We start from the raw sequence: 25,390 nt of genomic DNA, 5'->3' as shown, positions 1-25,390 counted from the left end.
GAGTTCACTGTTCTTCAGTGGCCTTCCCATTCAGCAGATCTGAATCCAATAGAACACATTAGGGATGTGGTAGAACGGGAGATTCACAGCATGAATGTGTAACTGACAAATCTGCTGAAATTGCGTGATGCAAAACATGGACCAGAATCTCAAAGGAATGTTTTCAACATCTTGTGGAATCCATTCCATGAAGGATTGAAGCTGTTTTGAGAGAAAAGGGAGACCCTACCCAGTATTAATATAGTGTTCCTAATAAAACAAGTGCTTGGTGAGTGTAAATGCTATGAACGGCGTGGATATGTGTCATTCAGTTGAACTCCAAGCGTCACTGAGCTGCACCTCGGACGTCAATCACCAGAGCAGCTCATGTCTGGAAGTGTGTGTACAGTGCTTCAAGCACACTGATGCATGTACCATCAGAAGAGGCTCAAATCTAACCTTTGATAGTGAACAAAGCGCTCCAGTTTCAGTTTAATTTAATTATCGTGTAATGAGAAATGGTGGTCGAGAATCATAATAAAATATATATAGAGACATATTTTAAGCAATTATGTTTCATGTCATTCATAAGCCTTTAAAGCCTTAAAAGAAAATCATATATCCCTATTCTGTTATTTGATTTCTATATGTGAAGTTAAACATGTAAACATGACTTCTTAAGGTGTATGAAGCACACATGCAACTTAAAAAATATGACAATTAATCGTGAAAGATCTAAAAGAGACAATTAATAGTATTAATTGCAATTGTTTGTTTGACAATTAATCGACAGACAAATGTCATAATCGTGATCGCCCTAGATGGATGGATAACCCTGATTGATTGATTGATTGATTGATTGATTGATTGATTGATTGATTGATTGATGAATTGAGCAATAAAGACATCTTGTGAAATCAGATAAATGATTACATTCCTGTCCCATGCTGGCACAGATGGGACCACAATTTACATATTTTACTCCAAACCCATCATGAGCGATTGAGATGACACCTCAGGGACCCGCCTGAGCTCCAAAACACAACTTCAATCACGCCACCAGCTCTGTTAGATCTGTACTAATCACATGCATCTATTTACCCACTTTTACCCCTTTATTCTCTTTATATAAACTTTCTTACTGATTACAAGCAGGGTAAGAGGGTTTCACTCTGGGATGAGTGTGTATGATGGTGCCCTAAACTCCTTGACCTACAGTAGTTCATCAGAGTGAGTGTTTCTAAAGAAGCTGAGAGTAAAAATGGGGCAGTTTCAAAGACTTACGTGTTTTGAGAGATTGCTGCTCTTGGAGTCAACATCGTACCTGAGAAACAAAATAGAAGGTTAGAAGAAATGTTGAGAAGACAAAACCAGAATGGGTATTCAATTGTATTCAAATAGTATTCAAAGTTTGAAAAGGATGCAAAAGCACCATAAAAGCATCAATTCTGCAGGGTTCATAGGGTTCAGAATTTTTGAGTGAACTGTCCTTTTCAGTAGAATAACTCACTTTTCTTTTCAGACAAATTTCGAAATGGGATTCTTCACATTCTCCCTCAAAAGGTCTGAGCTGATGTGTATTTATGAGTGTTTTTAAAGTTTAAATAAGATGAATTTGTTACATAAGAAGTCCTAAGGAGACTCTGATGCCCTATAAAGCTACTGTATATATCTTCACATTCATAAATACTGCATGACCCCAGAGCAGAACAACCACATACATTCACTAGGGCTGAAATGATTAGTCGACGTTACAGCTTTAAGAAAGTTCAAATAAAATGGACGGAGGTCATGTAAATAACTACAAACTCCGAAACTGGCATTTCTTTGTGCAGTCAGTGCTGCTTCTATGAGTCGCGTGAAGTAACACGATATAAAGGGGGAGAGATTGAAACTGGATCCGACTGATGAACACTCTGGCACGGTTTATTTATAAGAGAGTTTGTTTTTGAGAGTCAAAGATGGATTGAAGTGAACAGAAAGGTGAGAGAGGAAGTCTTTGCCCCATTATACACTGCAACAAAATACATTTTTTGTTTTGGCTTGTTTTCCAATATACAAAAATATCTAAAACACCTTATACAATACAAATATTTTAAAATATCTAAAAATCCTTTAAAAAAAGATGCATTCACCTGAGAAGCAGCATATAAGATATTTAGACTTGCTTTTAGAGAATAATTATTGAATATTAGTATATTTTGTCTTTACTGCACTTGCAGAAGTATAACCAAGTGAAAAAATACATTTACTGTATATTTAAGAGACATTCACTTAAAGCAAGTCTAAATATCTGATCTGTTGCTTCTCAAGTAAATTTAACTAGTTTTAAGGATTTTTAGACAATTTTAAATGGAACACAAGACAAAAACACTTGATAACAATAGGATTTTTTGCAATGAATTGTTTTACTGAATTAAATGTTAAAAGTATAGTTTTTCCTTTAATTCAGTGAATGTCATTTAGAGTTATTTTTTGCCCTCTTTATTGTTAGTAAGCACGTTTAATACAACCTTTTCAGTCAGGGCATAAGCTGAATAATCGGTTAAGGGCTAATGATTAATCGTTGCAATAATAGCCAAATAATCATTCTAATAATTGTTAGATTAATCAATTATCAAAATGATTGTTAGTTGCAGCCCTAAAATTAACACAGGATAACCCCCGTGAATATACACACATAATGGCACACTTTCAAACTCAAATAAACAAAAGCACACATAGTCAGACGTGATTTAAGTGAGTTTTACTCTCTCCCTCTAGGGAACGAGGACTGGAGAGGAAGTCAACAACCGAGGGAAGTTCTGAGAGGTGGAATAATTATCAGGGATGAGGGGGTCTCAACAGAGATGCAAACTAGCTGAAATACCTACAGATTATATTGACCACTCTAACTTTTTAAAATTTTGTTGGTGAAGTGACACTAGGGGTCTCACTTGAGAGCCTCAGTTGCCTCTGAGCTTTGAGAAAAGGCCAATGAGAATTGGCGAACAGAATTTGCATGTCGCCCCCCCGGACATACGGGTATAAAAGGAGGGAATCGTGCATCTGTTTGGTCAGATTTTTCCTTTGGAGCTGAACGGTTGTTTCAGGACTGTTCCACTTCTTCGGCAGCACTTCTGAAAGAGCATAAATCCTCTAAAAGAGCAATAATTTCTCTAAAAGAGTAACACATCTGCCGTTGAGGAGGGCACCTTTTACTGCCCAAATCTGACCTCATCGCTCATCTACTCTCACTACCCTTGACGGCAGGGCGGCCCACGGGTACACGGCCATCTGGCGGGATCGCCCGTCAATCCCCTCCAAGGCATGCAGAACGATATCATCCCTGATGGCGAAAGCCTATGGTGCCACTGGACAGGCCTCCTCCTCCCTACATGTAATGGCCCTCCTGCAAGTTCACCAGGCCAAGGCGCTATAAGATCTGCACTTGGGTAGTCCTGATCCCGACGTGCTGCAGGAACTGCGCTCAGCAACTGACCTGACCTGAGGGGCAGCTGTCCCCCTCCACCTTGAAGGTGTTGTAGCCACTATACCGGCCCAGCACGATGCAGTGGACCGGGAGCATGACCTGATCATCAGGTCCCTTAAGAGGTGCCCAGAGGATTAAACCTCCCAGGCCATGCCTGTTCCCCTCACGGGGTCTCTCTGTGCCCCCGTGTGCCCTCAGGAGAACCCCCTTCGAGCCGCTAGACTCAGTCGAGCTGTATGCCCTCCACTGAAGATGGCCCTCCTGATTCTTCTCGCTTCCATCAAGAGGGTCGGGGACCTGCAAGCACCCAGTGCCAGCGACACTTGCCTGGAGCCCCGGTCCGGCAGACGCTCACGTGGCCAAGGTTCCTACGGCTCCCCGGCCATGACTGAGCCCTTGCGGGTTCTATGAGGAGTGCGGCATTCTCGTGGGCACCGGCCAACGGCGCCTCTCTAGCAGACATTGGCAGAGCAGCGGGCAACACCCAATACCTTTGTGAGATCAATAACCTCTGAGAGTTGAGTCGGTCCTGGCCCATGTTTCTTCAAGTCTGAGCATGTAGAACTCGGTAACACGGGACAGCTGACCGGGTGTACCGCTTGCACACAGCGCCTTTTCGCCTTTTCTGAGGTGAACCCGTGCGCTTTAACCCATGTGACGTATTTGCCACATGTGACCTCCCCAGCCTGGGCAGGATGTAGTCTCGGAAGGGTCTTTTCTCCCTGATGTCTAAATATGGTTTTGTCTCTCTGTCTGTGAAAGTCTATGGAGATTTACTTTCCCTATTTAAAGGAATATTCCAGGTTCAATACAAGTTAAGTGCAATCGATAGCATTTGTGGCATAATGTTGATTACCACCACAAATAATATTGACTTGTCCCTGCCCTTCTTTTAAAAAAAAAAAAGAAGAAAAAAAGAATGATAAAAAATAAAATTGTGGAACTTGTAATGCAAGTGAATGGGGCCAGTCCGTAAATGTTAAAATACTCACTGTTTCAACAGTTTGGCCACAAGACGTAAAAACATAATATGCATGTTCACATGATTTTAGTGTGACAAAATTTGCTTAACCTTTTCTATGTAAAGTTATATCCAATTTTATGACATAACGTTATAAACCTTGTAATCCCAGTAAAATTAAGATTTAAACAACTTTACAGCTCAAATAATACATTTAACAGAACAATTAATGTATGTGCGTTTCTAAAATGACAAGCTTCACATTTCTGCCTATAAACTCTCCATTGTAAGAGCCTCAATGTAACCTCAATTTTATTTTATTTTTATTTTTTAAAGAAAGGGATTGACGAGTCAAAATATTTTTTGTGGAAATCAACATTATGCCACAAATGCTGTCGATTGAGTTTAACTTGTATTGAATCTGTATCATTCCTTTAATATCTTTAAAAGAGTCTAAATAAAATGCAAGTTTGTTTTTCAAATAAAAAATAACTTTTTTCCACCTCTAAATTGACTTTTCAGCTGCTAAAATATAATTTGACTCTTGATGGATGTACTGTAACGTCAAATTCTACAGCAAAAAATGTAGGTGTTATATATGATAGCAATTTTACATTTGAAAATCTAATTTACAATATTTGCAGAACTGCGTTCTTCCACCTCAGAAATATTGCTAAGTTACAACACAAGCTATCTGTTTCTGATGCTGAAAAACTAATTAATGTGTTCATGACCTCAAGACTAGATTATTGTAATGCATTACTGGGAGGATGTCCAGCAAGTTCAATAAATAAACTTCAATTGGTTCAAAATGCAGCAGCCAGAGTGCTGACGAGATCCAAGATATATGATCATATTAGCCCCATTTTATCATCATTACATTGGCTAACTGTTAAATTCCATATTAATTTTAAAATTCTGTTAACTACATACAAATCTTTGAATGGTCTAGCTCCGCAGTACTTAGGTGATCTTCTATCAATCTATCATTCTCACAACGATAGCAAACTCCAGCCTGTTAAAAATACACAGAATATTAAAATCCACAAAAGGAGGGAGATCATTTTCATATTTGGCTCCTTAACTATGGAATAGTCTTCCTAGCAGTGTTCGGAACTCACACACACTCTCTCAGTTTAAGTCTAGACTAAAGACTCATCTATTCAGCCAGGCATACATCTCATTTATCCCTCAATTCAGTTATGCTTTAGTTATGTCTGCTGGAACCAGAAACACTTCTCTTTTTCTTTAACCCTGCTTTAAAGTGAATGGCATCTACGCTCATTTTATTCTATTTCTTTCCCTGTCTAAACTGCTGGATTATATCCCGAGGTTATCAGAGCCTGCCAGATCCATCTCCGGTCCTGCCTGATGTCTGACTCCCACTGATATATGTCACCAAGTGATGATGACCAACATCAGCCTGTTCCAGCCAGACTTCACTTCAGTCTACTAAGACTCAAAGACATGGGATTCACCATGTGCCACTGTCTGAAACATGGGCTCAGGATGGAGTTCACCAAAATTACCAGAATGATACCTGTATCATCTTGGTCAAAGGAGGGACAACACTATCTTAAACTCCATAGAAAATGAATTAACCAATAACAAAAGCCTTTTCAGCCAAATTCAAAGGAAAATGCATCTACGTGTATTTCCTCAGTTAATTTGGGATGACTTCAAGGACTATAACACTAAAAGTTATAGTTCATACTAAATCATTTTGTTTAATCATTGACTCACAACACTAACATAGTTTACTCATTTAAACCACTAATAGTTCTATTTAACTATTAGCTATTAGCTATTAGCTATTCTATCTAACTATTAGCATTCTATTTAAAACGATGTCTGTTGTGAAAAGTGCTATACAAATAAATTTGACTTGTGTAAACGGCAGTTTTGACTCATTCTACAAATGCTTATCTAGATTGACGTCTGGGCTTTGAGTGGAGCACTCCTGGACATCGACATTTGTGGTTAAGGCACTACAGTGTGGCTCTTTTTAATGTTAGGCGGTATGTGTGGGGTCATCGTCCTGTGGGTGTGAACTGCACTCTAAGCCCCTATCCTCTTGCATACTGCAGCAGGTTTCCCCTCAGGAGTTTCTTGTACTTAGCACCATTACATTTTTCCTTCTATCTTGAAGTTTTCCAAGATCCTGCCGCTGAGGAAAATCCCCAAAGCGTGAACCACCCTGGTTCACTCTAGCATGAAGGTTTTTTCTAGTGTGATGTGTTGGTCTACGTCAAATTGACAAGCCTCTGGGCAATGCTGAGGGTCTAAAGTACGTTGAGTACCACCATGAGTACTAGCACAGGATGTTTAGGACAGTAGCCAGGTAACGACTCATGGGGAGAAGAGGCCAAAAATGGATACCTTTATAAATGTATTTGTATACTCCTTTGGTTTAACTACCAAACTTAACATTCACACAGTTCCAACATAACGGAGTTATGACTGAAAATGGGTCTCTTAGACTATGATCACAGCCTGATCTCATGAAACTTGCCTGAAAATAGTGGCATTTCTGAAAAAATGTTTTTTATATATATATATTATATGGCACTATTGTAGAACTTGAGACCGGACATATTTTCATGGGCTTGGTCTTATCGTATCGTCTTAACCCCGAGTCCAGTCGAGTCTTTTAAAAAAATATACAGTGAAAGTGATTTATCTGACAAACATTTTTGACTGACAATATCAGACAGCTTGACGTTTCTCCCATATTTTAATCTGCTGCGTCGAATCCGAACTAGTGATGCCCGATTCACGAATAAATTATTCTATTGAGTCAGTTTTTTTCTTTTCAGAGAATTGGCCAAACAGGTTAGTAAAAAGGTCTGAATCGTTTTGCTCTTCAGTCTAGCTCGGACTGTTATCTCACAAAATAATTTGCAGCAGCTTCTTTCATTAAAACAGCATTTTAGAAAACAGAAAACAAACTAATCGTTGGATAAAGTGCATATTTACCTACAGTCAACAAAAGATTGCTTTATTGAGAGGTAACTTTGATCAACTGCTAACAATGTGTCTCGAGACACCTGTGTTATTCTCTTTTCCCTGATAGCACACATACAACACCCAGACATCTATTTGATGAGATTGACATCTGGAAGATGTCAATTTTACATTGTTTGCTCTTCTGCAATATGTCTATAAGATGTGACCATAAATATGTCTTGGATGTCAAGAAGACATTTCGCAAATGTCTTTGAGACATTTCTGATTTATAATGATTGTAAATCTGATCTTTTTAAGATGTTTAGCATATGTTTGATACTTTCCAGATGAAAAGATCTAAAACAGACATATCAGAGATGCACATGTGCTATCTGAGTTTATTGCACTGCGTTGGTCTGAACTGCCTCTAGTCTTCAGCCATTAGTTACATGAATGCTTCACATGCTGAAGAAAATTTTAAAATACTTCTCTCAATGTCATCAGAATTGTACAGAAGCCCTGAACAGCAAGATAAAAAAAAAAAACAAACGTGGAAAAAAAAAAAAACTGTGAAAATAAAAAGTTTGTTCCTGAGCCCAAGTCTTAAAAAAGATTTTTGGAAGAGAGAAAAAAAAAATTAAGAGAGAAAAAACAATTAGTTTTTGAAGAGTGAAAAAAACTAATTTTTTTATAGAGAAAAGAGCTCAGGAACAAACTGAGACACAATTTTTTTTTTCACCTTGCAGTTCAGGGCTTCCATAGAATTGCATTGATTCTGAAAGTTTTCTGTGCATACCCAGACATGAAATCTTGCAGGCAGAAGTGAGCAGAAATGCTTACTTGACTTAGAATGAAGGAAATTGTTAACAAATTGAATGTAAATGTTTATATTCACTTTCTGCATAAAACATTATCACATTTAATAAATGACTGTTTGGTTTTTAGGCCCATTTTAGTTATAGTACAGTAATAGACTGCTATAGAGCTGTGCCCCTCCTACATCTGAGTCTATCTGACCATGTCTCACTGTTCCTTGTCCCAGCATATTCTCCCCTCAGGAAACAGATAAAGCCAACCACTAAAACAATCAAAACCTGGCCTGAGGGAGCACTATTCCAACTACAAGATTGCTTTGCAAGGACTGAATGGGACATATTTAAACACCAAGGCCTGGCAGAATATACACAAACTGTTCTGTTCCATGTTGCCAGCTGTACTGACACAGTCACTAAAGAGAAGCGCATCGGGGTATTTCCAAACCAGAAACCCTGGATAAATCTCCTCCTGATACAGGACTCCAACATACATCTCCTCCTAATACAGGAGCCCAGACACTGACTGTACAGGAACACAAGGTGAGACATGTGTTCAAGTCAGGGCTGCAGGCCAGTGCTTGGAAAGGTAATCAGGGCTTGTGCCTACAAACTTGCTGCTGTCTTAACAAACATTTTCAATCTGTCCCTGTCACAAGCCATCATCCCACCCTGCCTTAAATCAGCCATTATCATCCCAGCCCCGAAGAAGCCTACTGTATACAGTTTAAATGAATATAGACCCATTGCTCTTACTTCTATTATCACAAAAGTGTCTAGAGAGACTAGTATTGAGGCATATTAAAGCTAGCCTCCCTCCCACTTTTGACCCCCATCAATTTGCTTACAGGGCCAACAGGTCTACAGAGGATGCCACTGCCACAGCCCTCCACAAGGCTCAGGAGCACCTGGGACACAGAGGCACATACGTCCGGATGCTCTTCATCGATTATAGTTCTGCTTTCAATACTACCATACCTCACATACTCAACAGGAAACTCCTCCACCTGGGACTCTCTGCTAACCTCTGCACCTGGATTATGGATTTTCTTACTAACCGCCCTCAGTCTGTTAGGCTCGGTCCTCTACCCTCACTCTCAGCACCGGTTCCCCACAGGCATGTGTGCTGAGTCCACTATTATACTGTCTCTATACACAAAGCTGTATCTCCACAAACTCCTCCAATCACATTATACATTCCGCAGATGACACTACAGTGATTGGACTCATTTCTGGAGGCGATGAGTCTGCCTATCATGACGAGGTCTGAAAACAGACGTTGTGGTGCTCTGAAAACAACCTGTCGCTAAACACAAAGAAAACTAAAGAACTCATCTTGGACTTCAGGAAGTGCAGAGCTGAGCCCCCTCCCATATTTATAAATGGAGACTGTGTGGAAAGAGTCCGCAGTTTTAAATTCCTGGGAATCCATATATCTGACAGTCTCTCCTGGTCCACAAACACGACAGCTGCTGTTTAAAAGGCTCAGCAGCGCCTGCATTTCCTGCGAGTCCTAAAGAAAAAACATCTGCGTACAAAGCTACTGGTGGCGTTCTACCGCTCTGCTATAGAGAGTGTTTTAACATACTGTCTCACAGTGTGGTATGGGGGCTGCTCAGAAGCTGACAAAAAAGCTCTACAAAGGGTTAGAAACACAGCGCAAAACATCACTGGCTGCTCTCTCTCTCCTTACTACAGGACACTGCAAACACCAGCGACCTATCCAAAGCAAAAACCATTGTTAAGGACTCTTCTCACCACTGCCACCACCTGTTTGCCCTCCTGCCCTCAGGAAGGTGATACAGGGCAATTAAAGCGTGCACTGCCAGATTCTTGAATAGTTTCTATCCAAAAGCCATCCAGTCCCAAAACTAAGGGCGATCTTGCACTATTTATATATATATGACACTCACTGTGGACTGCACAATAACTATTTGAAACCCTTAACTTCCATTTTTTTTATTTACCTGCTGCATTTAGGTTTATGAATGGAATGTGATTGTGTGGTTTACATGGTGGTGTATGTATTGTAGCACTGCTGAGCAGTTTCTGAAATTGTGTTATATTTCGACGCAATAAAGGCTTCTAAATCTAAATACTGTATTTTGTAAAGCAGAAATGTTTACTTGACTTGAATGGAATACAAAACTGTAGTACACAGAAGCTGGTAGTTTGTATTGCCATGCTGAGCCACACATGCACTTTGAACCTTTAATTTAAGTTTTTCACTGACATTTTGTTAACATTGACATGTCGTAATTGTAATACCAATTTAATCACTTAACCTAGGACATGTCATTTATTAAATTTGTATTCTCAACTGGTAATACTGTTTAATTAACATAGAATCGCCTAGAATCGATAGTTCTTTAAATTATACATTTAATACATTAAAAAACTCTGGTCTTAGACACAGCCTTTACTGATCTCGGTCTCGGCCTAGACTCTGACCTCTCCGGTCTTGGTCGATTAGTTTGGCTCTTCTGTTATATGGTTCATAACACGTATCGCAGCAGTTCCGAGGTGAAATGTTCACGGTGTGGAGTTAAAAGCAAGTAGAATTTTCTACCAAACAGATGAGGTGTTTAAAGGGATAGTTGACCCCAAAATGAAAATTCTCTCATAATTTGCTCACCCTTCTGACATCCCAGAAAAATAATTTTGTTAGACTTTTGGTATAGCAGCTTGATTCTATGAGACGAGGTTGGATCTGTCCTGTGACAGGTGCTTTTAACTCAACTACTTAAGCAACTTATCATATACATAATTGTAACACAGTTCAATGGAAAGGAGGAGGCGAGAACCGGCTAAACAACATAAATAATATTTTAATAATAAACTTCACACCAACCGAACAAACCAAACTCAAAAATCAAATAGACTTGAGTCTGTACCAAATTTTACTTTTTTACAATAGATATCACTATACTTTCAGGCATAGTCATTGCCTTGGAAATGATCTTACATTCTTGACCTGGTTTGTTCGACTTGGTCTATTATGTCCTGATGCACTAAACGGGATGCTCTGGGACACAGGAGCATTTATTCATACCGGTGAACTTAAGCAGTTATGAGACTTGTTAAACAGTTGTGTGACTTGGAGAAGACAGCTGGTTATTTCAGATGCAATTGACATGCAACAGATGCTTAAATAAAAATTATTAATTTCATAACTTTCTCAAAATATGTAGTACATTTTGTTTGTACACTGTTATTACAGTTGAAGTCAGAAGTTTACATACACCTTAGCCAAATACATTTAAACTCAGTTTTTTACAATTCCTGACATTTAATAGTAGAAAACATTGCCTGTTTTAGGTCAGTTAGGATCACGACTTTATTTTAAGAATGTGAAATATCAGAATAATTGTAGAGAGAATTATTTATTTCCGCTTTTATTTTCTTTCATCACATTCCCAGTGGGTCAGAAGTTTACACACACTTTGTTAGTATTTGGTAGCATTGCCTTTCAATTGTTTAACTTGGGTCAAATATTTTGGGAAGACTTCCACAAGCTTCTCACAATAAGTTGCTGGAATTTTGGCCCATTCCTCCAGACAGAACTGGTGTAACTGAGTCAGGTTTGTAGGCCACCTTTTTTGCACATGCTTTTTCAGTTCTGCCCACAAATGTTCTATCAAAATGAGGTCAGGGCTTTGTGATACCACTCCAATAATTTGACTTTGTTGTCCTTAAGACATTTTGTCACAACTTTGGAGGTATGCTTGGGGTCATTGTCCATTTGGTAGACCCATTTACGGCCAAGCTTTAACTTCCTGGCTGATGTCTTGAGATGTTGCTTCAATATTTCCACATAACTTTCCTTCCACATGATGCCATCTATTTTGTGAAGTACACCAGTCCCTCCTGCAGCAAAGCACCCCCACAACATGATGCTGCCTCCCCATGCTTCATGGTTTGGATTGTGTTCTTCGTCTTGCAAGTCTCACCCTTTTTCCTCCAAACATAACAATGGTCATTATGGCCAAACAGTTCAATGTTTGGTTCATCAGACCAGAGTCCCATGGTGTTTATACTTATTGTTTGTACAGATGAATGTGGTACCTTCAGGCATTTGAAAATTGTTCCCAAGCATGAGCCAGACTTGCGGAGGTCCACAATTGTTTTTCTGAGGTATTGGCTGATTTCTTTTGATTGTCCCCTGATGTCAAGTAAAGAGGCACTGAATATGAAGGTAGGCCTTAAATACATCCACAGGTGCACCTCCAATTCAGTACACCTCTTATCAGAAGCTAATTGGCAAATTGTCCAAAGGCATGACATAATTTTCTGGAATTTTCCAAGCTGCTTAAAGACACCGTTAACTTAATGTATGAACATTTCTGAACCACTGGAATTGTGATATAGTCAATTAATAGTGAAACAATCGGTCTGTGAACCATTTTTGGAAAAATCACTTGTGTCAGGCACAAAGTAGATATAAGTAGTTCTAAACGATTGTCAAATCTATAGTTTGCTAATATTAAATCTGTGGAGTGGTTAAAAAATTTGTTTTAATGACTTCAACCTAAATGTATATAAACTAAATGTATATAGACTTCAACTATACATAGCCTTATATTTAGTATATTAAAATGTTCTATTTATATTATATACTAACTTTATTTGTAATTTTTCTTTTTTTTTTGGTAAATAAATTGTATTTATTTTAATTAACCCCTAACCCTTTTATTAATTTTATTTAATAATATTATAAATATATAAAAATACAGTATATTCTTTGTGTTGAATAGGTTTGTCAACTGTTCACTCCTCTAAAACATCTGAGATTATTTCGTGTGCTCAAGAATTTTAGGCAGAGGTATTCCCCTCCCTTAAATATGGGACAACATGCGTCCCATACGGAACATCATCAATCGGCCGAAATACAGGACATCCCAGCTAATACGGGACAGTTGGCAATGCTGATGTTGACATTTGGCAACAATAAATATGCCTGTGCTTTGAGTAACACAAGAAAAGTCAGATGTGGAATAAATATGTTGAAATATAATATAGATACCTTTGGTAATGTGTGACACCTAAGATCTGGTGTGAAAAGGCAAATCTATGTTAGCATTACCATATTTTTTCTGGGTTACCCTAATTCACCCTGCATTTTTTAAGCACTGTCTTTTGGTACGCTCTGGGCTTGGAAATTTCCATCCCAGTACTGTCCAAATGGACTTGAAAAGGCTCTTTGTACAAGCAGTCAAACGCAAAGCCTCAGTCATTGGACAAATAAACAGAATTTGTGACCCGACAGTGATGTTCAAACCTCAAGACTCAATTCCAAAACTATTAATAAGAAACTCCTCCTGAGTTCTCCTAAATATCACATAATTTGAAGGTCTGCTCATAGACCTTCACAGGCAGTTTCCTTCTAAAATAGCATCCTATCTGAAATAAAAGTTCAAAGTGGTAGATTTGGAACACTCTACATAGGCAGAAAATCTGCACAAATCACAAATAGCAGTTCTCACATGAAGCGAATTAAATATGCAACTAAAAGCAGTTTCCATTAGATTTTGACATTAGCATGTTGCTAAGCTAACAATGCAATACTCAAAATGGAGCGTTATAAGTAACAGATTTGTAACACTCTAAATGAACAACAACTCTGTGTGGCATACCAATAGTGCTCGGCCTCACACCTGATTTCAATAGTTTGGCCAGAGATTCTTTTATTTCTATTGAGATAACAACCTTCACAGCTCTACAATAGAAGTGAGCGTAACGGTCAACCAGAGTGTTATGACAGTAAGTCACCATTTGCAGATACCATACAAATTAATGGGGAGAGCCATAAAGTTACACCAACCTGTTGCAAATTCCTCTGTGACTTCTCTTATAAAACAGCAATTTATCACAGTAAACTACACATAGTTAATTCAAAAAGGATTGTTTAATTTAAAACATTTAATTAGTGGACAGTTCATTAAGTTATTAGCCGTTTCCTCACAAAAGCAATTTATTCAGCACACTGAAACATCTCCTCCATAGACAACCATTCAATAAGAACAGCCTCTTGTCTCCTTGCCAGTGTACCTCCATAGAATGTCTATGGGAGTGCCTCGTTATGCTAATTTAGGCTAAGTTTGTGGGCTCGACTAATAGAAGGATCTGGTTTGGCATTAGCATGTTGCTAAGATAATGGCTGTGATACAGTAATAAGCATAACATTTTTTATTGAACTAGCTTCATTTGTGAGTGCGAACTACAGTATGATGTCTTAAAACGCTGCCATTCTTCTAAAATTCTAGCAATAAAATTTGACCAAAATGAAGCATTTTAAAAGTTGGCATGTCAAGTCATTTTTATTTGTGTGCACTTTTCACAATATTCATCATTTCAAAGCAGCTTTCCAGAAAATTATTCTGTAACTTCTGCAATGCCTTAAATGTCTTAAAGTCCTCATTGAGCGGTTTCATGAAAAATTGTCATTGAAATCATGCCTTAAAAATGATTTGTCTAAAGGCCTTCAGAGAACAAGCCAACGGCAACTCTGGCAAGGTACCCAAAATAAAAATAAAAAATAAAAAAAAACTTGGGAGAAACCAGGCTCAGCTAGGGCCAGATGTTGCTGTCTACCTTTAAGAAACAGCCTTGCCAAAGGCCTTAAAATGTCATCAATGTCAGCAGCTCACTTAGTTTTGGAACAGACCTACTGCCAAAGTGTCTTATAATGTGATCTGCAATACAATGAATGTCTGTCAGTGCCATTTCACACCAATTTGATCAAATTATTTACTATTGGAATCTGCTAAAAACACAAAACAAAAAAAACAAAAAAAAAATCACAAAAAACAAACATCCACTTTTGCTATCTCTACAATGAGAGACATAAGACAAAAGATGTTATGGTGAATAAATAGTTTAAGTAACAACATTCAATACATCCATTACAGTGGATAGTAGCTTGGTCTGCTGTCTGCCCACACACTCAACAGTCCCTGAAATGACACACACACATCCATACACAGTTCCATTTACACACTCTGACTAAACCGCATTAGGCTTCTCTCTCCAAACACTATTTATAGCAGCACATGCACTGATGTGAATCTGTTAGTCTAAAACACAAATGCATGCATATTTCAGTGAGCATGTTACGGCTCGCCAGCGCTGATATGACACGTTCTGCTAACTGTTTATCCAGATAATGACATGTGCGTAACATGCTAGCATTAGAACTTACAAAATGAACCTGAGACATCAAGACAAATAAAGACAAACTTGTTGGTTGCATTGTAGGATTGTATTTGTGGACAGATTAAAAGAAAAACATGATTTTTACATTTTCTGTAGAAAAACTGACTGGTGTATGCCCGTGCAAAAGTAACTACCATGATGTTAGGGTGTTGAGGGTACTTGTCAGAGTGCAGTCGTTATGGTGTTCTGAGGTTTTGTTACTAAGACATTGTAATGCTAGGTGGATGCTAGGTTTCTCAGAGTGGTTTTTAGCTCATTGCTGTGCAGTTGCTAAGGTGTTGCTATGTATTTGCTAGGTGGTTGCTAAGCTTTTAATATGTGGCTGGTACAGTGTTATGAGTGTTCTATAGTTCGTTGCTGTACTGTTGCTAGTATGTCCTGGATTGTTGCAACAGCAGGCATTTCACTATAGTTGCTAGCTCTTTACTGTTACTCTCCCATTGCTATAACTGGCGCCACACTAGCAGATTTTTCCAGGGACTTTCAGGTGTAAGCTTCATTTACATAATCGCTGCCAATGCAGAGGGGCATGAAGCGTGCATTAGTATCTGCCACCGGAAGGTCGTTAATCATTTGACCGTCGTGACTCCCTGCTCAGTGAATAGCTTCAAAAACTGAAAAAGCACTTCAGGCTTGCTTGAAAAATCATTCTGTTGCCTAGGCGAGCTCTTGTGTTCTGGTCTAGTGAACAATAAGCTTCTTCTTATTGGAGAACTGACAAGATGTCAAGCTGATTTGGACATTTTTATCGGTGATCACAGTCATCTGCATATCATCACAAATGCTGATTGAAATCCAGAGTGATTCTGTCACCAAGCGTTTTTCCTGCATAATTCTCCTACAATAAAATGACTAATGAAACCAGTAAGTAGATTTCTTTACTAACTGAAAGCTGCATATGGACATGTGTGTCCTACAGCCAGCCTCAAGGAGATAAATACACAATCACACACTTTCACAAGGTAAAGTTACTCCATGAATCACATTCTAAATCACTCTTTTACAATTGTTTATGCTCACGCGGTACTCTTTTTGTTATTTTGCCGAGCTCCAAGTAACAGTGAATCAGAGAGAGAGAGAGAGCTGTGGTGAGCTGGTATGTTTGTCAACCCTCCACTATTCTTAATCAGCAAGTGTGTCAGACCTCCAACTGAAGAGAGTGGGATCTCGTGTGGCAGTTTCAAGCGTGTTGCTACGTATTTGCTATGTGGTTTCTAAGGTGTTGCTATATGGTTAGTAAAGTGTTCCGAGTGGTCTATAATGTGTTGCTATTTTGTTCCTAGGGTATTCTGGTTGGTTGCTTGGGCCTTGCAATAAAATGTACATGTTTTTTCTGAGAGGTTTTCAGCTTGTTGCTTTGCAGATGCTAGCATGTTCAAATTAGTTGCTTGGGCACTGCTAGTTTGTTGCTAGGGTGTTCCAGCAGGTTGTTAAGGAATTTCTGTGTTGTTGCTATGGAGTTGCTCTGGGGGGTTGCTAGGGTGTTGCTCTGCAGTTGCTAAGGTGTTCAGAGTGGTCTTTAGCTTGCTGCTATGGAGTTGCTATGATGTTCTAACCAGTTTGTTGTGCATTGCTAGTTGGTTGCTAGGCTGTTAGGGTGCTACTATGTGCTTTCTAGGGTTCTAGGGGGGGTTGTAAGGGCATTGCTATGCTATACTAAGAGGTTTCAGGGGTGTTGCTAGGGTATTCTGGGTGGTAATTAGGTGTAGCTAGGGTGTTCTGGGTGGCTGCTTAGTGGATCAAATCAAAATCAGACTTCCTTCAAGTCTCTATTCGGGTCTCTAGATAAAGCTCTTGTCCCTCCTTTTAAGCGAGTCTATAGGGGTTCATCTATGATTTCTATGAAAAGTAATAGCATACATCCACTCAACAAGCCACATGATTTTGTAGTGTATCATTCATATCTGTAGCACAAACAGTGTGAGAAAAGCTACATGTTGAATTAAATACTTTTTCCCAGAGATTTGTTCAAATCAATCCAATCCAATCCCATCCCAATCCCAATCCCTAAATATGATAAATAGTAATAGTGATGCTTTCTTAGGAAAGATTACAATAAAAAGAATAGAGGGAGATTTGTTCAGAGAGTGCTGGCAGAATTTTAGCAGGGCTATAATTAGATTACGGACTCATGAGTGTAGTACATGCCTGTCTGTTTCTCATTAAGGTAGAAGAACAACATCATTAAAACACAGACATCATGAATCATTCTCTTCTGCCCTGTCACAGCGCCACAGACAGATAAAGACAGAAAGAGAGCCAGAGGACGAGAGCACAAATATTGATGGATCTTCAAATCGCAGGGTTAAATGGGTTACCAAAGAGTTACATGGGTCATTCTACTATTGCAATGGCAGATGCTGTCAGTCACTTACACATAGAAACATGTCAAACTACAATGTACACAATTTCTATTGAAAATATTTGTAACTTGGCTTATAGACCATTACAAGGACGGTCGGTTTAAGGAAGTGACATCTTTGTCCCTTGAACATTTCCTTCTAGATGTCAAACTCACTGAAAACAACAGCGGGAGGCACTTCATTCATAGTGACTTTAACACCATTAACGTTACTAACATTAATACGATTGTAATATAATATCATTATAAAAATTTGGACCATGTTGTTCGGCGGCTGGATATTCCCTGGATGCCTGGACTAATGGAAATTAAAGTGTTTAGATTGTAGAAAGAGCAACAGCAAATGGACGCATGAATTGCTGCAATGGAGCGAGACAGCTGGACATGTGCAGTACTAATGTAACCCTCTGGTGACAGGTAAGTATGCTATTGTTCATGTACTGTATTTTGCTGGGGAACTAGCTGGATTTTTCTCTGCAATCTTACTACTGGGAAAATTCAGATTTTAAATTCAATTAAATTAGCACAGTGCCTCCATTTAAGAAAAAACTACATGTATAATATATTTTTTTCTTTCTCAGTAAAATAATAAACTCTCCTTTTTTGTCTTGTGTGTTCTTTGTATTTATAACCCTCTAATTTAAACACTAGAGAGATTTGTAACAATTAACAATATTTATTAACAATTTATTAATAAAAAAAATTTGTGTATATAAATTCAGCCCAAATATAACAATTGAGATATTAAATCTAAAATATTATTGCCTTATCTTTTCTTGAAAAGTTCAAAAGTATTTAAGCCTCCTTTTTCTTTTCCCTACAATATTCAAGATCAATTGTTCTTTGAATGTTCAAAGTCAAAACACACTAAGCTTTTAATAAATTCCAACTGATTCACAAAGCAAACAATGACCCAAACTACACCCTCCCCCCACTAAATCACCAGCATGCCCCCATGTCTGGTCTAAATGGGACACACCATGATAACAGAGTGAATAGTGTTTGAATGTGGCTCACTACAGTTAGTCCTACAGCTCTGTTAGACTCTAGGCACTATGCAATGTAATGTCTTGCACAAAGCTTTGGCATTGCACCACCAGGCATGAGAATTACTGTCATGTTTAAAGAACCTGAAAGGCTGCTCAGCAAGGAAGAAGCCACTGCTCCAAAACCACCATAAAAAAGCCAGACTACAGTTTGCAAGTGCACATGGGGACAAAGATCTTACTTTTTGGAGAAATGTCCTCTGGTCTGATGAAACAAAAATGTAACTGTTTGGCCATAATGACCATTGTTATGTTTGGAGGAAAAAGGGTGAGACTTGCAAGCTGAAGAAGGGACTGGTGCACTTCACAAAATAGATGGCATCATGAGGAAGGAAATGATGTGGATATATTGAAGCAAAATCTCAAGACATCAGCCAGGAATTTAAAGCTTGGTCGCAAATGGTTCTTCAAGCATACCTCCAAAGTTGTGGCAAAACGTCTTAAGGACAACAAAGTCAAAGTATTGGAGTGGCATCACAAAGCCCTGACCTCAAATCTGAAATTTGTGGGCAGAACTGAAAAAGCATGTGCAAAAAAGGAGGCCGACAAACCTGACTCAGTTACACCAGTTCTGTCTGGAGGAATGGGCCAAAATTCCAGCAACTTATTGTGAGAAGCTTGTGGAAGTCTTCCCAAAATATTTGACCCAAGTTAAACAATTTAAAGGCAATGCTACTTAAATTGGTACTTATTTCAGCAAAGTGGCATTCAACTGATCACAATGTATAGTCAGGACATTAAAAATGTGAACAATTACTATTACAATTTAAATTTTCTTTTCAGAACTTTAAGATCCATAACACTCTTTTCCAATAATCTGTTGTCCAATATCTGTGTTTCTTTGTCCACTCTAACCTTTTCTTTTTGTTTTTCTGTTTCAAAAGTGGCTATTTCTTTGCAATTAAGTCCTGCACCCCTGAGTCTTCTCTTTACTGATGTACATGAAACTGGTGTTGAGCGGGTAGAATTCAATGAAGCTGTCAGCTGAGGACATGTGAGGCGTCTATTTCTCAAACTAGAGACTCTGATGTACTTATCCTCTTGTTTAGTTGTACATCTGGTCTTCCACATCTCTTTCTGTCCTTGTTAGAGCCAGTTGTCCTTTGCCTTTGAAGACTACATCTTAGTATGATATCTTCAGTTTTTTGGAAATTTCAAGCATTATGTAGCCTTCAAGGTTAAGGTGTTGGAGTGATGGAAATGGGGTCTGTCTAGATTTGATAAAAAAATTACTTTTTTCAAATAGTGATGTGCTGTTTTTTACATCAGTAATGTCCTGACTATACTTTGTGATAAGTTGAATGCCACTTTGGTGAATTGAAGTCCCGATTTCCTTCCGAAACAACAAAATCTGTACATTATTCCAAATTTTGGCTGCCAGAATATATACATATATATATTAGGGCTCTCAATCAATTAAACATTTTAATAGAATTAATTACATTAATCGCGATTAATCGCATATACAAATATTTGCTGAGAAAGCCCCTCATATAACAATAATTCAATATATAATTATTAAATAATGATACATAGTTATCTTTAAATATAATTTTTTTTGATATAGGCCTATATATATATATAAATAAAAAAATAATCAGATAATTAAAATGCATTACATTCTTGTGGCAGAAGAGTTATTCATTAATAAGACAATACAAAAAGCGGCTTTAGAATACAATGTATTGTTTACTACCATATTATTGATCATAAGTCAGTCATTGGCATACAGTTTACACCAATCCATTTCACAAGAGAATTTGTCAATCAGTTGGAGATTTATTATGAGGTTTTGTTTAAGGACCCGTCAATGAACAACTGTGTCAGATATTTTTTTTATTTTTTCAGAAACAAGCCACATAGTGCACAATACTACAGATATATTTTACAATAATGCCAAGACATTATATTCATTACATAGTGCAATGGTTTTCAATGCTTTGGAGTTGTTGGAGGTACAAAGAGTATTTAAATAATATTTCAAGTCTTTACAAAAAAGTGCAAATAGGGGCTTTATAGACATAAATTTATACTTGTGTATAAAAAAACTTGGCAAGATAAATAAACAGATTAATCAGAAAATATGAACTTAAGTTAACAAAACTGTGAAAACCAAATAAAACATCTCTATAAAGCAAAGAAAAACTAGTTAAAATAGAGGTACGTACAAACAAAAGTTTCTCCAAAATACTACAGCGTGGACACATTCCCAAAAAAGGTGAGGGCAAATTCATCTACAGCATTACAGAAGGAGCAAAGTGCATCTATTTCAGGCAGCATGTTTCTTAAATAAAGATTGACTGGGTAAAAACGGTGTAACAGTTTAAAGGACATCTCCTGACCTAAAACAGTTGTTGGTAATTAAATATTTGTGAGGTAATGACCATACGACCTGCGTCAGACATGCTTGTGTAGCGTCTCGGGTGTGTTGTATCATAAAAGTAAAATGTTTAGGTCACTGTGTGAAGTAAAATATAGTTTAATACTCAATCTTTAAACATATCTTGAGATCCCTTAGATCACATTTGTGCTCCTTCAAGTGTTTTGAACGCAAGAACGTAACGCATGTTTATGTTGTGTGTCCGCTGAAGGGTTGTTAATATTTTCTTCACTGTATAAACTGTGCGTTGCTGTTAGGAATTCCTTGTCTTGTTTCACTGTTGCAGACATGGGGACTTGTGACTTGGTGACTTGGACTCGAGTCGACTCGAGTCGCTATTTTTATGACTTGTGACTTGACTTGACAAAAAATAAAATACTTGAGACTTGACTCGGACTTGGAAGTTAAAGACTCGGGACTTGACTTGACTTGAGAGACGAAGACTTGAATGACTTGAGTGTTAATCACATCATGTTTTCAGTTTGAATATAAAATATAAGTTGATCCAGCTGGAGCGCAGGCTGAGAATAGTTTTGTCATGACTGGATCACGACACTATAGGCTATCATCAGCCATGCCCTCTCGTACCTTACACACACCACGCCCACTTAGATCAGATAACATCAACATGTCAGCCGGAGGGGTAACGTTACCGAGGGTCATCGTTTTCGGCTTCAAAATTATTATCAAGATGGTAAAAGACGAACAGCTTTGCAAGACATGCAACGTTAAGATCGCGGACAGACGACAACCTCCAATTTCAGTCCGCCATTTGAAGAGCCATTCTGCCCAGTAAGTGCTTGTCAATATGTTAATTTTATCTGGTTAGTTGGTAGTTAGCTAATGTAATAATAGCAGGGTTCCCACGGGTCCTTGAAATCCTTGAAAGTTTGTGAATCTGAAAAATAAAATTCAAGGCCCTGGAAAGTTCTTGAAAATAAACATACATAGATACAGGTCCTTGAAAGTGCTTGAATTTATTTTGTGCAAGAAGTTTTCTGGAAAAAAAAAATCTGTCCATTAATTTTTTATTTCGCCAACACTTCGTGGCTTATGCTGCATACTAGCCTGCTTGATTTACAGTTACGCGCATTTAAGTGGTTCCCGCGCGAGGTACTTTGTTTTGTACGTTGCCATGACGTTCACGCGCGCTGGTACCTCAACGTTTCCCACTCACAGACATTGCAAAAATAGGCTTATGGATATACTCTGTGTGTGTGTGTGTGTGTGTGTGTGTGTGTGTGTGTGTGTGTGTGTGTGTGTGTGTGTGTGTGTGTGTGTGTGTGTGTGAGCGAGTGGGAGTGAGAGTGTGTGAGAGAGTGAGTGTGTGTGTGTGAGCGCGAGAGTGAGTGAGTGAGTGAGTGTGTGTGTGAGAGAGAGAGAGTGTGTGAGAGAGAGAGAGAGAGTGTGTGAGAGAGAGAGAGAGTGTGTGTGAGAGAGAGAGAGGAGAAATGTAACAAAGTTTAATGTATGTAACTGTGTTTGAGAGAGAGAGAGGGAGGTGTTCAGAGAGGAGTCTGTTGGATGTTAAGCTGTTATATGTTTTATGGACTCAATGTTGAAAATTTCAAACATTTCAAACACTGTTGGCAGAAGTGAAAAATAAATAATTGTATGAAGTTACAATTTTGTTTGATTCCATGATGTATTTTACTGAACATGAGTATTGTAATTTACTGACAGTTACTTATATCTTGTCTTTTCACTTTATTATGATCAGATTCTGCAGGTAAAATTACAATAATAAGGTGACTTGACTTGGACTTGACTTGACATAGCCTGTGACTTGACTTGGACTTGACTTGACATAGCCTGTGACTTGACTTAGACTTGACTTGCCCAAGAAAAAAATACTTGGGACTTACTTGAGACTTGAAGGTTAAGACTTGAGACTTACTTGAGACTTGCACATGTGTGACTTGGTCCCATCTCTGCACTGTTGCCCTCTGTCTGCCATTTTTGTCACCTTTGCATTCCTTAGTTTTCACTTTTGTCCCTTGTGTAGCCCCTTAGTCTCTTTGTTAGCCTTCGTGTTCACTTGTCATTGTTAAAGAACTACACTTCCCAGAATCCACCTGCCATCATCACTGCCATTTTGTTCATTGTTCTCACCTGTGTCTTATTCAGTCATCACTCACTGTGTATTTAAGCCCTGCTTTTTGTTCACTCCTTGTCGTTCGTTGAATGTTGTTGTTAGCCTGGTATGTGTTCCCTGCCCGTGTTTTCTAGTTTTATGTTTTATTTCCCCATTGAGGGTTTTTCCTTTGTTCCCGTGTTTTGTGTACCCGCCTTGTTTATTTTTCTAATAAAGTTTAAACTGCTTTTGGATCCGCATCTCCTCGTCTGCTTCGCTGCCTCCATTCATAACAGTTACTCACACAGCTGAAATTTCACTTACTGCCCTCTGGAGTAAACAGGTGGAACTAAAGCTTGCATTTCTCAGGAATTTCTCAGGAAAGCATTGCGATTAATTGCGTAATTTTTATTAACGTGTTATTTTATGTAAAATTAATCGAACGTTATTAACGCGTTAAATCGACAGCCCTAATATATATATATATATATACGTATGTGTATATATTAGTGCAGTCAGTCAGGCACAGATTACCCACTGGGCTAATTGGGCCATTGCCCAAGGGGTCTTGAGCTCTAAACCAATTTTTTTTAAGATATCTATTAGAAATCCACATAAATGACAGCCTTATGTGAAAAATCCACTTCATAATTCCAGCAACAACCTGACATCTTAACAGAGGTCCAAAACATCAACAAAACAACCAGAACTTTCTACAAAAATCCAAAGAACCAAGCAACACAAGGAAACGCAAGTATATCTCCAGACTTTGCTGAAAGTATTGGTGTCTCTCTAATGAAATTCGAGTTACCTTATTGCAAATCGAATTAGACTGAATTAAGTATCAATGGTTCTCAAGGCATTGTCTATCGACTGCATAAAAGTTCATTTTCTCTGTGTACATCATTTTCATTCACATTACTCTGTTACAGTTCACTCACAACCTGTTTTTCATGTTTGTATATGTGTTAGTTTTATATTAGATTAGCAATAAAGTCTTTTTTGTATTCAAACTTAATTTGACTGTGATTATATTTTGACGAATAATCTCGTCACTTGATTTTTCAAAGATTTGCCCACCAAAGCTCGAACCATATCTAAACATATTTGTGATATTATTTTCAATAAGCCATGATAATATTATTACTCCAGTTAGTGAATTAATCATAATTCCCTTATTAAAGCTAATTCCTTAAAATATAAATTGTGAGCATATTCAACGAGTGGTCGACAACATATTAATATTAATGGTGGAGAATTTTATTCAGACAAATAATCAAATTCTTTGTCATTTATCCTTCTTATAATGGTGGTCAAATACGGCCAATTCCATTATAAAATTCCTTAGTGAAGGTACACAGACACTTTAATTCATACCGTGTGCATTTTTACTACCAAAATTCAAACAGTGTAATGTCCCAGGACACATTGCAAATGTTCCACCCTATTCGAGCCAGTGTTTAGAACTCACACAGAGTGGAGTAAAAATCATGTGAATTTGTAAATGCATTAATCTGGTTAAAGAAAATTTAACAATTAAAATTAATCGCATGAATTAAGGGTTTATTTTGACAGCTCTAATATTTTTAAACATCTCTATCGCATCTCTTTCTGTATCTCTTTCCTTCCTTTGCGGAGCTTAACCCCCTCGTTGTCATGGCGACATGCCACGTCATCCTCATCAGTGGCACTAGGGTTTCATTCACGTCTCGAAGGCACTACCCATACAACCTCATAACCCCTCTTATGTCTGCCGCAGATTTACATACCCGGTGTGACAGGCCGTCGAGCGGGGACACCGATCTGCAGCGAAAACACACACACACTCTGCCTACAGACATACACACTCATGCTAAAGCCTACAGCCACACACACTCGGCCAAAGGATACAGAATGACTCATACTTGTTCTAAAATACACAGATTAATACCTAAATATACACATACAAATAGATTTAGATCAGCACAAAAATAAATATCAGGATATTCACACATTCACATACATATACACGCACACATAGGCCGGATTTACACTGCAAGAGCAAAGAGTCAATGTTGTGATGCATACATCCAATTTTTTTGTCCTGTCTGTTTACATTCACTTAAAAGATTTAAAGACATTGCTTTTAGCCAAGTGCTCTGATCAA

At 38.1% G+C, this 25,390-nt stretch overlaps 1 protein-coding gene across 1 annotated transcript in view; it reads right to left on the bottom strand.

Moving 5' to 3' along the window:
- Positions 1 to 25,390, bottom strand: part of LOC127638672 (copine-8) — a 210,708-nt gene that overhangs the window by 128,873 nt on the left and 56,445 nt on the right. Inside the window, exon 5 of the mRNA XM_052120293.1 lies at positions 1,264 to 1,303. Coding sequence (XP_051976253.1) covers positions 1,264 to 1,303 — 40 coding nt within the window. The remainder of the gene's footprint in view (positions 1 to 1,263; positions 1,304 to 25,390) is intronic.

Source organism: Xyrauchen texanus, chromosome 47 (assembly GCF_025860055.1).
Source record: "Xyrauchen texanus isolate HMW12.3.18 chromosome 47, RBS_HiC_50CHRs, whole genome shotgun sequence".
Taxonomy (NCBI): domain Eukaryota; kingdom Metazoa; phylum Chordata; class Actinopteri; order Cypriniformes; family Catostomidae; genus Xyrauchen; species Xyrauchen texanus.
This window is presented reverse-complemented; position numbering and strand designations above follow the sequence as displayed.